This window comes from Cervus elaphus, chromosome 23 (genome assembly GCF_910594005.1).
Source record: "Cervus elaphus chromosome 23, mCerEla1.1, whole genome shotgun sequence".
Lineage (NCBI taxonomy): Eukaryota > Metazoa > Chordata > Mammalia > Artiodactyla > Cervidae > Cervus > Cervus elaphus.
This window is the reverse complement of record NC_057837.1, coordinates 52662814-52676996: the sequence shown is the minus strand read 5'-3', so window position 1 is coordinate 52676996 and position 14183 is coordinate 52662814. Positions and strand designations below refer to the sequence as shown.

General features: G+C 46.8%; 1 protein-coding gene and 1 non-coding gene across 2 annotated transcripts in view; both read left to right on the top strand.

Annotated features, from left to right (window-relative positions):
• TGM3 (transglutaminase 3) overlaps positions 1-14183 on the top strand; it is a 41946-nt gene that overhangs the window by 1793 nt on the left and 25970 nt on the right. The window contains exons 2-5 of the mRNA XM_043884737.1: positions 9768-9935; positions 10269-10511; positions 11126-11244; positions 12612-12740. Coding sequence (XP_043740672.1) covers positions 9768-9935; positions 10269-10511; positions 11126-11244; positions 12612-12740 — 659 coding nt within the window. The remainder of the gene's footprint in view (positions 1-9767; positions 9936-10268; positions 10512-11125; positions 11245-12611; positions 12741-14183) is intronic.
• LOC122682271 lies at positions 2397-2503 on the top strand. Its single transcript, XR_006337290.1, has one exon. It is a non-coding gene; the product is annotated as a U6 spliceosomal RNA (small nuclear RNA).

Here is a 14183-nt window from a genome sequence, read left to right as displayed (position 1 = left end):
GTCATTAGGTCGTGTTACACATCCAAGCACTTGCCAAGGGGCCAAGAGGAAGAAGGAATTAACCCTGGTGGCGGTTTAGGGTAGGAGAGACCCTAGGCCCTAGGTGGCACCTGGGGTGGATGATGAGTTGGACTTGGTCAGAAGTAGTTTTGTGGGGTGAGGAGTGTTCTGGGAGGAGGGAACAGGAAAAGAAACATGGGTGGTTGGACGCATGTGACCCAGGCGACTAGCAGGGTTGCAGCGTGCTGGTGCGAGAGGGCTGTTTCTGGCTCCCAGGTTAAGGTTCTTGTTGGAATCTGTGGGGTGTGATTATTCTGCCTCCCAGTGGAGACGGCAGCCCTGGGCTGGGGTGGATGACATGGTGGAGGAAGGCCTGGCAGTCTTCTACACAAAGTGGTTGGCACCCTCTGCCTTCCACGCACCAAGGCCAGAGCGCCACGTGGGACAGAAATGCAGGCTGTGGACACAGACGCTGGGCCCAGTGTGAAGGGGTTCCCCATCCCTGAGGCCATGCAGAGGCCCTGAGGCACAGTTCTCGAGGGTCAAACATGGATGCAGACCTCTGCCTTCGGGAGCCCGGCACCTCTGTGTCGGGGATAGGCGCCCTGTCCCCCTAGGCCAGTGAGTGTCCCCACCAGCAGCTTAGCTGGGCAGAGTGCTGGCTTCAGGCCCCAACCTACAGAGGACCTGAGCCATTCTGGGCTGTGGGTCTGCACGGAACTCCTTTCCTGGGAGCTGAGACGCCAGCAGCTCCTTCTCCATTTCCAGGCCCCCATGCCTGTGTCCCTGCTATTCTGCTCACCTCAGATAACTTCCCAGCTCAGCCTCCACCCCGCTGGGCTGTGCTCCACAGATGGGGCAATCATTCTCGTCCCCAGGGCCCGCATGCCGGCCTGGGTGTGAGCTGAAGAGAGGAAACGCTTTCCCCATTGCATAGGAGTCCAGGGAACGAGGCCCCTCATCTTGGTAAGGGCCGAGAGGGGCTCAGAAGGATCTGCAGTCCTCTGTCTCAGCCTGTTTTCCTCCTTTGTAAATAGGAGATAGTGATTGCCCCCCTGCCTCCCGCTCAGAGTGGCCACGTGGCTTGGGGGAGAGAATTTGTGGAAAGTAGCTTTGATTGCGTAGTGTAAAGAGACACTGTGTAGGCTTAAGGTAGTGGTTCTCAACTCCAGCTCTGGTTCCATATTAGAATCACCAGTAGAGTTTAAGAAATTAGTGCTGTCCCTGTGGTGGGGCTCAGGCTAATATGAACTCTCCAGGTGCTCCTCGTGAGCAGCGAGGGTCTAAGAAATTCTAAACTCTCTCTGCAAGTGAAGGGGGCTAAGGAGTCCTTCCTTCCTCACTCATGCTGACTGTGTAATGTTGAGGCAAGGAGGAGGCTGTGGATGTCCCCCTCTCCCTGGCGGTTTCCTGGACTGGTGCCCATTGCCACCACCACCACCTCGGCTAGATGCAGGGTGCAACCTGGAGTGGCACATGGTCAGGCTGCACCGGCTTCAGTGTGAGCTTGGGCCAGTCTCTGCCTGAGCATGTGATGTTTGGCAAGTGATGACACTTGACTGGACTTTCAAATCCCTCATCTGTGAAATGGGAATGACAACATCAGAGGGGTTTGCAACTGTGAAAGGACATATGCAAGTAAAACACTCCGCACCTTGTCTGCCCATCTGAGGTCCTCCACGGCAGCCCAGAAAAAGCTCAAACCCTTCTCTCTCCTCTGTCGCTGGTGCCATTGTGTGTGGGATCCTAAGACATCTGTACCACTGACAGGAGCCCAGGTGCCAGTGATGGGTGCATGTGGGGTCCCAACCAACACCCTACAAGGGAGGATGTTCGTTTTTACTGTTCCCTTCTACAGAGAGGCTGAGACCTTGCTCAAGGCCGCTCAAACCACCAGTTCAGGGCTCACTCAATTTTGTCCTGGGACCCTTGTCAGCCCCTTGCTCAGTGCCACCCAGAGAACCCCTATTTCCCCACCACCTGAGCACCAAGAGATTGTACCACCCATGCTGCCCAGGGACTGAAAATGTCTGAATGCAGAGGAAAGATGAAGGGAAGCAGCACAGGCTAGAGAGAGAAAGAAAGAGACTGGTGAGGGCTGGGGTGAGGGAGGACCTGGCCAGGAGCTGGAGACGTCCTGATGCCCAGAGGAGGGGGGCATGTTGCAAATACCAGCCTCCCTGTGACCAGGATCTAAGACCTGGTTTCTGGGCCAAGCTCTGACTTTCAACTACCGGTGACCTCAGGAGACCTCCCAGGACCTCATTTGTTTTACCTGTCACATGGGACTATTGCACCATATTGCTGCTTTTCAAGCTGTCAGTTTTTACCATTAGCAAGCTGTAAAATCAGTTTAGTGGATTGTGACCAGCAAACTGTTTTAAAAATGAAGTAGAGTGCTCGCTTCAGCAGCACATATACTGGGGTTGGAACGATACAGAGAAGATTAGCATGGCCCCTGCGCAAGGATGACACGCAGGTTCGTGAAGCGTTCCATATTTTTTAGAAAGAAAAAAAAGAAAAAAGAAAAAAAATGAAGTAGAAAATATCATTGTGCATAGTAAGGGTTCATACAGTTTTGTGAAACTTCACATCAGTTATAAACCCATATGTGTAAGCAATGAACAAAATGTCCTTCTTAACACAGTCTCTAACAAAAAGCTTGAAGACATTTGGCTAGATGATTTTTAATATATCTGTCCTGTGAGTCACCTTTCACAGTCTAGAATCTGTTCTGTGCTTCTCTTTTTACCCCTGCCAAAAGTGGACCACAGAATAAGGCGGGAGGGCATTATACTATCAGTTACATACAACTAGGTTTGACTGTAAATGGCTGTGAATCCCAAATAACAATGGCTTAGAGAAAATGAACAAGACAGACGTTTACTGGATGTAGGCAGTTCTGGTGAGTGGAGCAGCTGCACAATCCTAAAGGGCCTGGATTCTTGCAAATCCCCGCTCTGTCATCCCAAAGATATGTGTGGTCTAGACCTGAGTCCACATCACACCCAGACCTGGGGCAGCAGGTGGAAGAAGATGGAAATAAGCAGGCTAAGGGCCTTTGCCAACTATTTTGAAAAAGCGGTTTCCTCAGAACTGAAAACAGGTATTCAAACAAATGCTTGCGAAGGAACTTTCATAGCAGCACTATTTATAAGAGTCAAAAGGTAGAAACAACCCAAATATCCATCAACTGATGAATGGATGAACAATATACAGTATATCAACATAGTGGACTATTATTCAGCCACAAAGAAGGAATTAACTACTGATATATGCTACCGCATGGACGAACCTCAAAAACATAATGCTAAGTGAAAAACCAAACTCAGAGACTATATACGTGTGACTCCATTGATATGAAATGACCAGAGCAGACAAATCTATGGGAACAGAAATTAGATTAGTGGTTGCCAGGGGCTAGAGCTGGGGAGGTGGAAGGTGATTGCTAGTGGGTGGGGGATTTATCTTGGGGATGAAGAATAAGTTCTGAAACTAGATAGTGGTGATGGTTGCACAACATTGTGAATGTACTAAATGCCACCGAACTGTATGCTTTAAGTGGTTAAAATGGTGAATTTCACCTCACTTTTTACAGAAGAGGTTTCCTAGGAATTAACACATATAACTTGCGCCTATAAGTCATTAGCCAGAACTCATTCACATGACCTCCAGCTGCAGGGGAGCCTGGCCATTAACATGAGGGATTTTATAACCAAGAAAGAAGGAGTGAGTGTATACTGGGATAGACATTTATCAATCACTACCACATCAGTGGTGCTGGTGGCACTGATATTCTCAGAATAAAGAAAGTGGGGAAACTGCCCCTGGCCTGCTGGTGGAGTCAGGCAGTGAGTCAAAGACGCAGCATGGGATTGCGAGATGGGTCCTGGATGAGAGTCCAGAGACATCTCACTGTGGGCAAATCACTTCCTGGGCCTCCATGTCCTCACAGCCAGAATAATAGGGGAGATGCTCAGTCTCCAAGACGTTACTCCCTCTGATGTTTCTGAGAGTCTGTGTTGATGAGTCAATTGTAGGGGTGAAGCCACTCTCCTTTCATCCCTGCCCTTCATCCAACAAGGCACAAAGAACAGCTCTGAAGCTCATAAACATCCATGAAGTTGTAAACTCAGGAAGAAACTTGGATGGTTGTGCACCTCCCCTATTCCCTGCCCTGTTGTTCACCCACCAAGGCGTGTCCGACTCTTTGTGACCCCATGGACTGCAGCACGTCAAGCCTCCCTGTCCCTCCCCATCTCCTGGAGTTTGCCCAAGTTCATGTCCATTGAATTGGTGAAGCCATCCAACGAACTCATCCTTTGTCAACCTCTTAGCCTCTGCCTTCAATCCTTCCCAGTACCAGGGTCTTTTCAATGAGACAGCCCTTTGCATCAGGTGGCCAAAGTACTGGAGCTTCAACTTCCACACCAGTCCTCCCAATGAGTATTCAGGGTTGATTTTTCTGAAACCAGGACTGACTGTTTTCATCTCCTTGATGTCCAAGGGACTCTTTGAGAGTCTTCTCCAGCACCCCAGTTTGAAAGCATCATTTCTTCGGCACTCAGCCTTCTTCATAGTCCAACTCTTACGTCTGTACGTGACTACTGGAAAGATCATAGCACTGACTATACAGACCTTTGTCAGCAAAGTGATGTCTTTGCTCTTTCATGCGCTGTCTATATTTGTCATAGCTTTCCTGGCAATAAGCAATCATCTTTTAATTTCACGGCTGCTGTCACCTCCACAGTGATTTTAGAGCCCAAGAAAAGGAAATCTGTCACTACTTCCACCTTTTCCCCTTCTATTTGCCATGCAGTGATGGGACCAGATGCCATGATCTTATTAGCTTTTTTTAATATTGAATTTTAAGCCAGCTTTTTCACTCTCCTTTCACTCACCCTCATTAGTGGCTGTTTAGTTCCTCTTTACTTTTTGCCATTAAGGTGATACCATCTGCATATCTGAGGTTATCTTCCCTTTCCTTTCTAGAACAAACTCAGGCTGAGATTAGTGCTACGTGAAGGGGTGGCAGGTGGGAGAACAAAGGCCCCTGGATAATCCACAAACAGGATCATCAGATCCCTGATTTGGACTGGCAAGCTGATCCTAGGATTCAGAAGTGGGGTGACAACTGAAGGCAGCCAGCTGAAGGAGAAGGCTTTCAGGAACCACCTGGGAGCTTTGTGAGCATGCTGTCAACCTGCCCATCCCACCTGGGGGTTCAGGGATGCTCCCCTTCTACTCTTGTCTCATGTAGAATGCCTTTGGGACACTTTGGCCTTCCAGTGACTCACTCTCTCCTCTGTATCAGGATACAAATGCCAGAAGGGAGGACAATGTGTAGTGAGGTTCCTTACCACCTGGGTGTATTCTGGACTGAAGGAACTGCCAGGGTTCCCCTCCCAGGTGGAGAACAGGAGACCATGGCAACAGGGAGGGTAAGACCTGTCAGTCACTAGGTACATGACTTCAAATAAGATGTTATCTCCTTTGGTTAAGGAGTTGGAGATCGACATGTGCACTCTGCTATATTTAAATTGGATAACCAGCAAGGTCTTCCTGGAAAGAATAGGGAGCTCTGCTCAGTGTTATGTGGCGGCCTGGATGGGAGGGGAGTCTGGGGGAGAACAGATACATGTAAATGTATGGTAGAGCCCCTTTGCTGTCCACCTAAAACTATCACAACATTGTGAATTGGCTATACTGCAATGTAAAATTTAAAAAAATTTTTAAGATATTTATCTCTCTGAGTGTTAGTTTCCAGTTTCTTTTTTTCTTCAATTGAAGTATAGTTGATTTACAATGTTGTGTTAGTTTCAGATGTACAACAAAATGATTCAGTTATACATAAATATATATTCTTTTTCATATTCTTTTCCATTATAGGTTATTACAAGATATTGATATAGTTCCCTGTGCTCTACCCAGGGACCTTGTTGTTTATCTCTTTTATATATAACAGTGTGTATTTGCTAATCCCAAGCTCCTAGTTTATCCCCCCCCACCCAGTTTCTAGTTTCTATGAAGATTTCATCAATGGTGTGTGTAAGTTGCTCTGTGTACTGTTAACAGTTGACACACAGGACACTAATGACAAATGTGAGTCCTGTTTTTCCTCACCCTGCAGCTCAGAGAAGCCTTGCACATCCCACAAGCACTCCAGGGAGAAGCAAGACTCTTTCATCCAGTGCTCACGGTGGGAGAGGCAGAGATGATCTTCTCTGTCAGCCGAGGACCCCACCTAGTGTGTGCAAAGGGCCCTTTGTCTCCTTTCAGTGTCTCTGCAGTCAAGGCACCCTGGAGCTCAGCCTTTTCTTCATCATTTTCCCTACAGACAAGCCACTGGGTTCTGGGATGAAAGAGACACACCTCTACTTTTTATTTTTTAATAATTAGAATTGTTTTATTTTTCAGGACTTAGGCAAACCTATGTGAACTGGCCGTGTGTATTTTGTGTGTTGATTCCCCCTTTTTCTTGCAAATCTCTTTTTAAAAATTGAAGTATAGCTGATTTACAATATTATATTAATTCCATATATATAACATGAGGTTTCAATTTTTATAGATTACATTCCATTTAAAGTTGCTACAAAATATTGATTATATTTCTTATGCTGTACAGTCTATCCTTATATTCATTTTATACTTCATAGTTTGTAACTCTTATCCCCTACCTCTATCTTGCCCTCTCTTCCCACTGGTAACCACTAGTTTGTTCTCTGTATCTATAAGTCTGTTCTGTTTTGTTGTATTCATTCATTTGTTTCATTTTTTTAGATTTCACATATAAGTGATAGTATATAGTATTTGGCTTCCTGGGTAGTGCAGTGATAAAAAGTCTGCCTGCCAATGCAGTAGATGCAAGAGAAGTAGGTTTGATCCTTGGGTTGGGAAGATTCCCTGGAGTAGGAAATGGCAACATGCTCCAGTATTCTTGCCTGGAAAATTCCATGGACAGAGGAGCCTGGCAGGCTATAGTCCATGGGGTCACAAAGAGTCGGACACGACTGAGTGACTGAGCACACACACACACACACACACACAGTATTTGTCTTCCACTGTCTGACTTATTTCATAAGACCCTCCAGGTCCATCCATGTTGTTGCAAATGGCAAAATTTCATTCTTTTTTATGGTTGAGTAGTATTTTATTGTGTGTATATACCACATCTTCTTTATTTATCTGTTAATAGACACTTAGATTGCTTCCATAGCTTGCTATTGTAAATAATGCTGCTATGAACATTGTATCTTTTTGAATCGGCATTTTTGTATTCTTTGGATAGATACCCAGGAGTGGAATTGCTGGGTCATATGATAGTCCTATTTTTAGTTTTTTAAGGACCCTCAATACCGTTTTCCATAGTGGCTGTACCAATTTACATTCCCTCCAACAGTGTATAAGTATTCCCTTTTCTCCACACCCTCGTCAACATTAGTTATTTGTGGAGACGCCTCTGCTCTTGACACAGCTCTAGCAAACAGTGCTTAAGCCTTGGCAGAAACTAGCTACAGATGGGAATCCCTGCTGCCCCCCCCATTCCTTAACCTGTGCTATCGGAGGGCTGTCCAGGGACATATTTTCTGTTCTCAACCCATGGTCAAGAATAGTGAGCTTCTCCTGGGGAGAAGACACACATCCTTTCGGGTTTGGGAGTAGGGAGGAATCTCTGGGGAGACTTGTGTGACCTCAGACCACTGTACCTAAGAGCTCTTTTTTCTAAAGCGAGACAGTGAGTAAATCTCTACCAACTCCCATGCACAGAAGATAGTAAGTGCAGTTGGTAAGAAGCAGGTGTTTAGAAGGTGGGGACGTTGCCCTAGAGGGTCCTAACTTTCAGTAAGCCAGGTCTCTGCAGGTCATATAGAGCTTGATGCTTGCCAGAGACCACCCAAGATCTGAGCTCTCACCGTTCAACATTTATGTGCAGGAATGTTCATCTCCTTCTGTCCTGTGCCTTTCCCTTCAATCAGTAGATACTTGTTGGCTGCATGGATGTTTTAGTTTTCCTGAGTCTAAGAAAAAAAGCTTTTTAATTTATTCTTTCAATAGTTATTTGCTCAATGTATAAATAAATGAGTGGACATGTGAATGAATGACTCTTTAGTACACTGAGCAGGTGGCACGATCACTGTCTAAGCCTGCTTCAGTAGCAGCCTTGGTTCATCACCCTAGATTCTGCATCCCACTCGAGTCGATGATGAGCCTGTGCCCACCCCTGGAGCTGCTTGGAGGGATCCCCATCCCCAGGCCTGCCCTGGAGCCATGCCCTCTGTGTCTCCCCTTTCTCTTCCAGATAAGACTTCTGCTCTAGCCAAAAATACACCTGCTCTTCTGGGCCTTCGGTCTCTCTGCCTGTTGTCTGAAATGCGCTTGATAAATTTCTCTCTTCCTTCAAGGCCTGGTGTTCGCGATGAATTTTTTTTTCTGATTCCTATAACTGAAAGTGATTCTTGCCTGTATCTCCGAGACATCTTTTTGGGTGGGGGGGAGGAGATTGGATTTCCCTCATCATTCATTCTGACATGTTGTCTTATGCACTGCTGAAGCTCTTTGAGGGTTAAAACTAATTTTCATACATTTTCACACCCCAACATGTGCTTTACATAGTGTCCTACAAATAACAGGTAATCTCTCTATGTTTGTTAAATGAATACCCCATATACACCTTTCCTTATAGACTAAATTTGGAGCCCTAGTCATGAAGGTCATTGCATGACATTAGTTTTATGTTTGTTTGTTCATTTAGCCCCTCATTTGTTTATCTGATTGTCCTAATCTAGTCAAGCAATGTGTCAGGCATTAGAATATAAAGATAAAGAAGGCACATTCTAATGAACAAAGGCAGACGTATATAAATAAGAGTTGTGTTGTCACACACCCATCATAGCTGTGACCACATTGTAAAGATAGAGACCAGTTTTTCATTTGCAGAAGATTGGGTGTTGTTATGTCTCAAACATAACTCAAAGGGATTAAATATCTCAAAAGTTTTAAAAAGGTTGAACTCCTCATATCCCATGGAATCTCTCATAGCCCTTCTCAGCTTAGCTCCCTCACCTACACGATCGTCTGAGAAGTTGGGGGTAGATTTTGAGGTGTTTGTCTTCAGGATCTTATCCGGGATCTCATGGCCTAAGACCACTCTTGCCAGTGAGCCTTTGAAAGGCCCTCCAGGCCAGTGGTTTCCCAATCTCCAGGCCTCGAAATGCTTCCCAGAATCACACGATCCTTCTCAGCCTCAGGGGCACAGGCCAACACCAAGGTGTTGCACATATAAAGTATAGATGACACAGGTAAACATTTGCTGGGTGTTGGCATGATAGAAGGCACTTGGTGTCCGCGAAGACACAAAGGGAAAAGCAAGGAAGCCAAACCAGGGTGGTAGATTCAAGAGAAGTAGCCTCCTCCCAGCCCTACATGCACCACTGTCCACAACGGAAGGAGGATAACTTGGACAGAATTGCTTACTCAGTTTCCTCGCTGGTTGGGGGAAGCTACTTCCTTGAGGGCTGAGTGATAGTCAGCCAGGTGGAAGGGGAGATGAGGTACTGTGTGCAAAGCATCAGCCACCTGAAAATGCAGGTGGGAATAGGTTGTGAAGTGCTTGCCATCTTGCATTTTATTGTGATTTTTCCAAGAAGATTCTTCCCCAGCAAGCCCTGTCCAAAAGCTGTCTCTTCGGTAACTTACACCTTTTCCCATATGCCACCATCCCTTTTCTCCCAGTATCTCAAGTCCTCTCTTCTGTCTCATGGCTTTAGGACTCCAGAGTGTCAACTGGCAGACAGCCTCCAACCGGCAGGCACATCACACAGACAGGTTCTACAGCCAGGATCTCATCGTACGGAGAGGCCAACCCTTCCATGTGTCATTGACCTTATACCGAGGTCTCAGCTCTGGAGGAAGAGTGACATTCACAGCTTCCACAGGTACCTGCTCACTGCTCCCCGCCCCCCTCCCACATACACACCTTGAGCAGACCTTGGGGCTGTGCATCCAAGGGGTGGTGGTGGTGGCAGCCTCAGGCTCTAATCCAGATCTACCACTGACTTGGTAGAGTCAAGTTTCACCTATCTCTGAGGGTCACAGTCTTAACCTCAAGAGGGATTTGGACCACATGATCTCCAGTTGCTTCCAGTGCCATAACATGCTGCTTCATTGTATAACGTCTCCCAAAGAATCCCTGCGGTTATATTGGGATCTGGTTTCTCCACAGTCAGCCAAAACTACTTGGTTTCCATTGTCCTATGTCTTTTTTCCAGGGCCTTACCCCTCAGAGTCGGCCAAGACAAAGGCTGTGTTTCCACTCTCCAATGGGACAAGCAGCAGCGGCTGGGGTGCACAACTTGTGTCCAACAGGGACAATGTTCTGAACATCTCCATCCTTAGTCCTGCAAATGCACCCATTGGAAGGTACACGCTAGACATGCAAATCTCCTCCCAGGGCAGTGATTCCACGATGAAACTTGGGACATTCATACTGCTCTTTAACCCCTGGTTGCAAGGTAGGCATCCAACCACCCACACTTCCAGCCATCAGCTAAGGGATGCCCGTGGAAAAGAGATGGAGGGAATGATTTTCATGGGCTCAGGTTTGATTAGGGGAAGTTTGTGGAATAGGGAAAGAGCACAGAAGCTAGAAGTCAGAAGCCAGGGGTTTTAGTCCAGCTCTGACTCTGAACCCACTATGTGAGTCTGGCAGTCTCTCTACCCTTCTGAGCCTCAAATTCCTCACCATTAGATGGATAACTTGCTATTTCTGGGGCTATTGCAAGGATCTCATGAGTTTTTCAAAACTGTATAGTATGGCGTAATGACTACAGCACCTTTCTGCAGCATGGAGACAGCTTGTGCCTGAAGAAGCAAGTTTTTCATTCCCAGAGGTCTCATTTTCAGATTCTTAGGTCATCTCAGCTTCTCTTTCAAGTTTATAGTTCTCATGATATGACGTGGAAGCATTTTACCCCAAGGCTTCACTCCTCATTGCAGCTGGGGGAAGGGTTGAAGGTATGGCTTGCTCCAGCCACCATGTGGGTACTCAGGACTGAGACAAGGACAAGTCTCTACAGTTCTCTGTAAGATTCTATCCCCTACTATCTGTTTTTTTCGTGTCAAACAGCTGATGGTGTCTTTATGAATAACCATGCTGAGAGAGAGGAATATGTTCAGGAAGATGCTGGCATCATCTTTGTGGGAAGCACAAATCGAATTGGCATGATTGGCTGGAACTATGGACAGGTAAAAGGATCATAGAGGCTGGCAGTAATGTCCCTATTCTACCCAAAGAAGCTCTGTGGCAGACCCCACAGATAGGTGGCAGTTCCCAAATCTGTCCATTTGCCTGCCTCTTATTTATTCATCCATTCAGAAGATATTCATTGATGATCTACTATGTGCCAGAGACCAAGGTACACCTATGGATACAGGAGATGGATAAGACATATTTCATGTCTTTGAAGAGGTCACATTTTCATGGGCAAAATAGACACATAACTAAATTGATGCAACAACATGTTATTGGTACCATGATACATGAATGAAGATAAGTCCCAGTAGAGAATTGCACAACAGTAGTTTCTATTATTCATTCCGTGTCATAATGTGATGAAACTTCCTTGGTGTGAGTATTCGACCTCCCAAGGATCCTAGAGTACTACGACATCTGAGTCCACAGAATTCCCGAGTTTGCTCAGCTAGCCACATCCAGGGATTCCCTCCATATTTTCTTCTTTCCAGCAGACAAATGAAGCATTACAATGAAGTCCCTTGGGTGGGGGCCTTGGATGTCCAGCAGAGGGTGGACAGGTGCACATTCTCTCGTGTCTAGTAGTCAACCAGGGCACATCTGCCATGTATTTTATCTTCAGTATAATGCCATATATTTTATATGTTGACTTTTATATGTTGTGTTCTGTGTTAAGTTTCATAGAAAAGAAGAAAAAGGGGTGTGGTGGGTAAGGGCATAGGGTGCATGGAGGGGTGGAAGGGAGGATATTTTTGATGGGATGATCTGGGAGAGCCTTGCTTAGAAAGGAACTTAGGATCAGAAACTTAATGGAGGCAAGGGAGCTGGATAAATATCTTGGGGAAAAGCATTGGAGGAAGAAGGAACAGCATATATGAAGACTCTAAGGCAAGAAAGAGATGGGCCTTCTCCATTTTGTGAAAATGGCTTCAAATTCCAATTTTAGTGAGACATTTTATAATCAGTTCCCAAAAGTCTAAGTGAAATGCTTGAGATCAATGTCAGAACTAGATGGAAGCTTTGAGATGTGCTCAGCCTGATCCCTTGTTATACAGATGGTGAAATTGAGGCCCAGACAGGTCAAGTGACTGCTCTCAAGTTCATAACAGTGAGGGAGTCTCATTAAACTTGAGGGGCCTCACCACAAGGCCTTGCGTACAGCAAGAGGTCTGGATGATTTTTCAGGGTTAAAGGCCAGGCGGGTGGTCGTTCCTCTGTCTCTCAGTTCTGGGGGCCGTGGTGGGGGTGGGGGAGATATGGGCAGTGCCCATGGCTCTTACCAGCATAACCTCCATGCCCTCAATTAGCTGATACTACTTGTAATTTCTTTCATCGTAACATATGGCCCCATTTTGAACAGTTTGAAGAAGGCATTCTGAACATTTGCCTGTCAGTCCTGGATAACAGTCTGAATTTTCGCCGTGACCCTGCTACGGATGTGGCCAGCAGAAACGACCCCAAATATATTGGCCGGGTGCTGAGTGCAATGGTGAGTGCTGAGAAAACCATAATAACTAGTTGTTCGCCTATATCAAACTCAGCTATGGGTTAGGCACAACCACTCATCTTGTTGGTTGATGTCTCACAAAATAAAGTTGGTGGTTATTATATCCCCATTTTGTACATACAGAGCATGACACGCCTCTAAATTAAAGGACTTGCCTGAGACATTTGGGAGTGAGCGGCAGAGGCAGAACCAGACCCAGGCTGCCGGCTCCCAAGCCCTTCGCACTGTATTGTGAGGCCTTCCTCAGGCGACAAGGACTTGATCTGTGGGGGTCCGCCAGGGCTGGGAGGACACAAGCTGAGACACTGCTCCGTCCCTGGGGCTCCTGGGGAAGGGGTTACTCTCCTTTGCTCTGACTTACCCCTCCTCAGCACAGAGGGCGTGAGTGCCGGTGGGGAGGGCAGAGGCTGACATGGTCGTTTTCTAGCTGGGGAACCAGATGCCAGGGGGCTAAAGGGAATCACTCACAACTTAGCCCTCGAGTGAGTCCGGCCAGAATAAGGCCTCCAGCTGCCCGCCTGGGGCCACCTTCAACTCACCCACTCCCTCCACATGAGAAACCTACCCCACCTATCCAAACACACACACTAGCTGGATACATACACAAGCTGAATGCTGGAGGAATGCTCTGTACTCAGTGGGTAGAAAACCTCTCCATCAGAAAAATGTCCAAACAAGGGATAACCTGCTCAAAAGTTATAAATTAGAAAGCCAAAAGTCAGAGAGTTCTTGAACTTTAACCCTCTGAACCTAAACAATTACTCAGAAGTGTCAACTTTTGTGTGTGTATGATTAATGGACTAGGCATTTCCAGTCTCTCTTGAGCTGGAGAATATCCAAGCTAATGAGCTAGTTACATGGTTAAGTGAACGACCTCCTGACTACATGATAGATATTGGGGGTCATCAGACAGGGCTTCTTAACTGGAACCTGGCAGGACAGGTGTGGGGAGGCCCAGAGAATGTGGAGGCCCTGAGGAGATGGTGGGAACCAGGGTGGCAGGAAGAGTCAGAGAGGGAGTGGGCCCAGGCTGAACCTTGAAAACCAAGTGGTCCTGGAAGGGTGGGATTAAAGCCCAGGCCAAGGTCTAGGAAAGCTGGTGTTTGGGCAACTTAGAAAGTTGAGCCTCCTCAGTTCAGGAGAGGGTGGGGGAGGCAGCTGGCTCCAGCGGCTGCTGACTCACTCCAGCCCTCGGGACAAAACACTTGATCTCAGAGCCAGGCTCCTCAGCTGCACCTCCCTGCTCTCTCTCCTCCTGGTTGGGCTGGACCACGAGCTAATTATGGCCTGTGTGGGGCTTTGAAATACTCGGCTTTCAGTCAGAGATGAGCCTGTGATTACCACACTGGAGGCTGTAGCACCTGTGATTCAAGAGATGGAGATGGGCCGTGCAATCTTCCATCTTGAAGAAGCCCCATGGCCCTG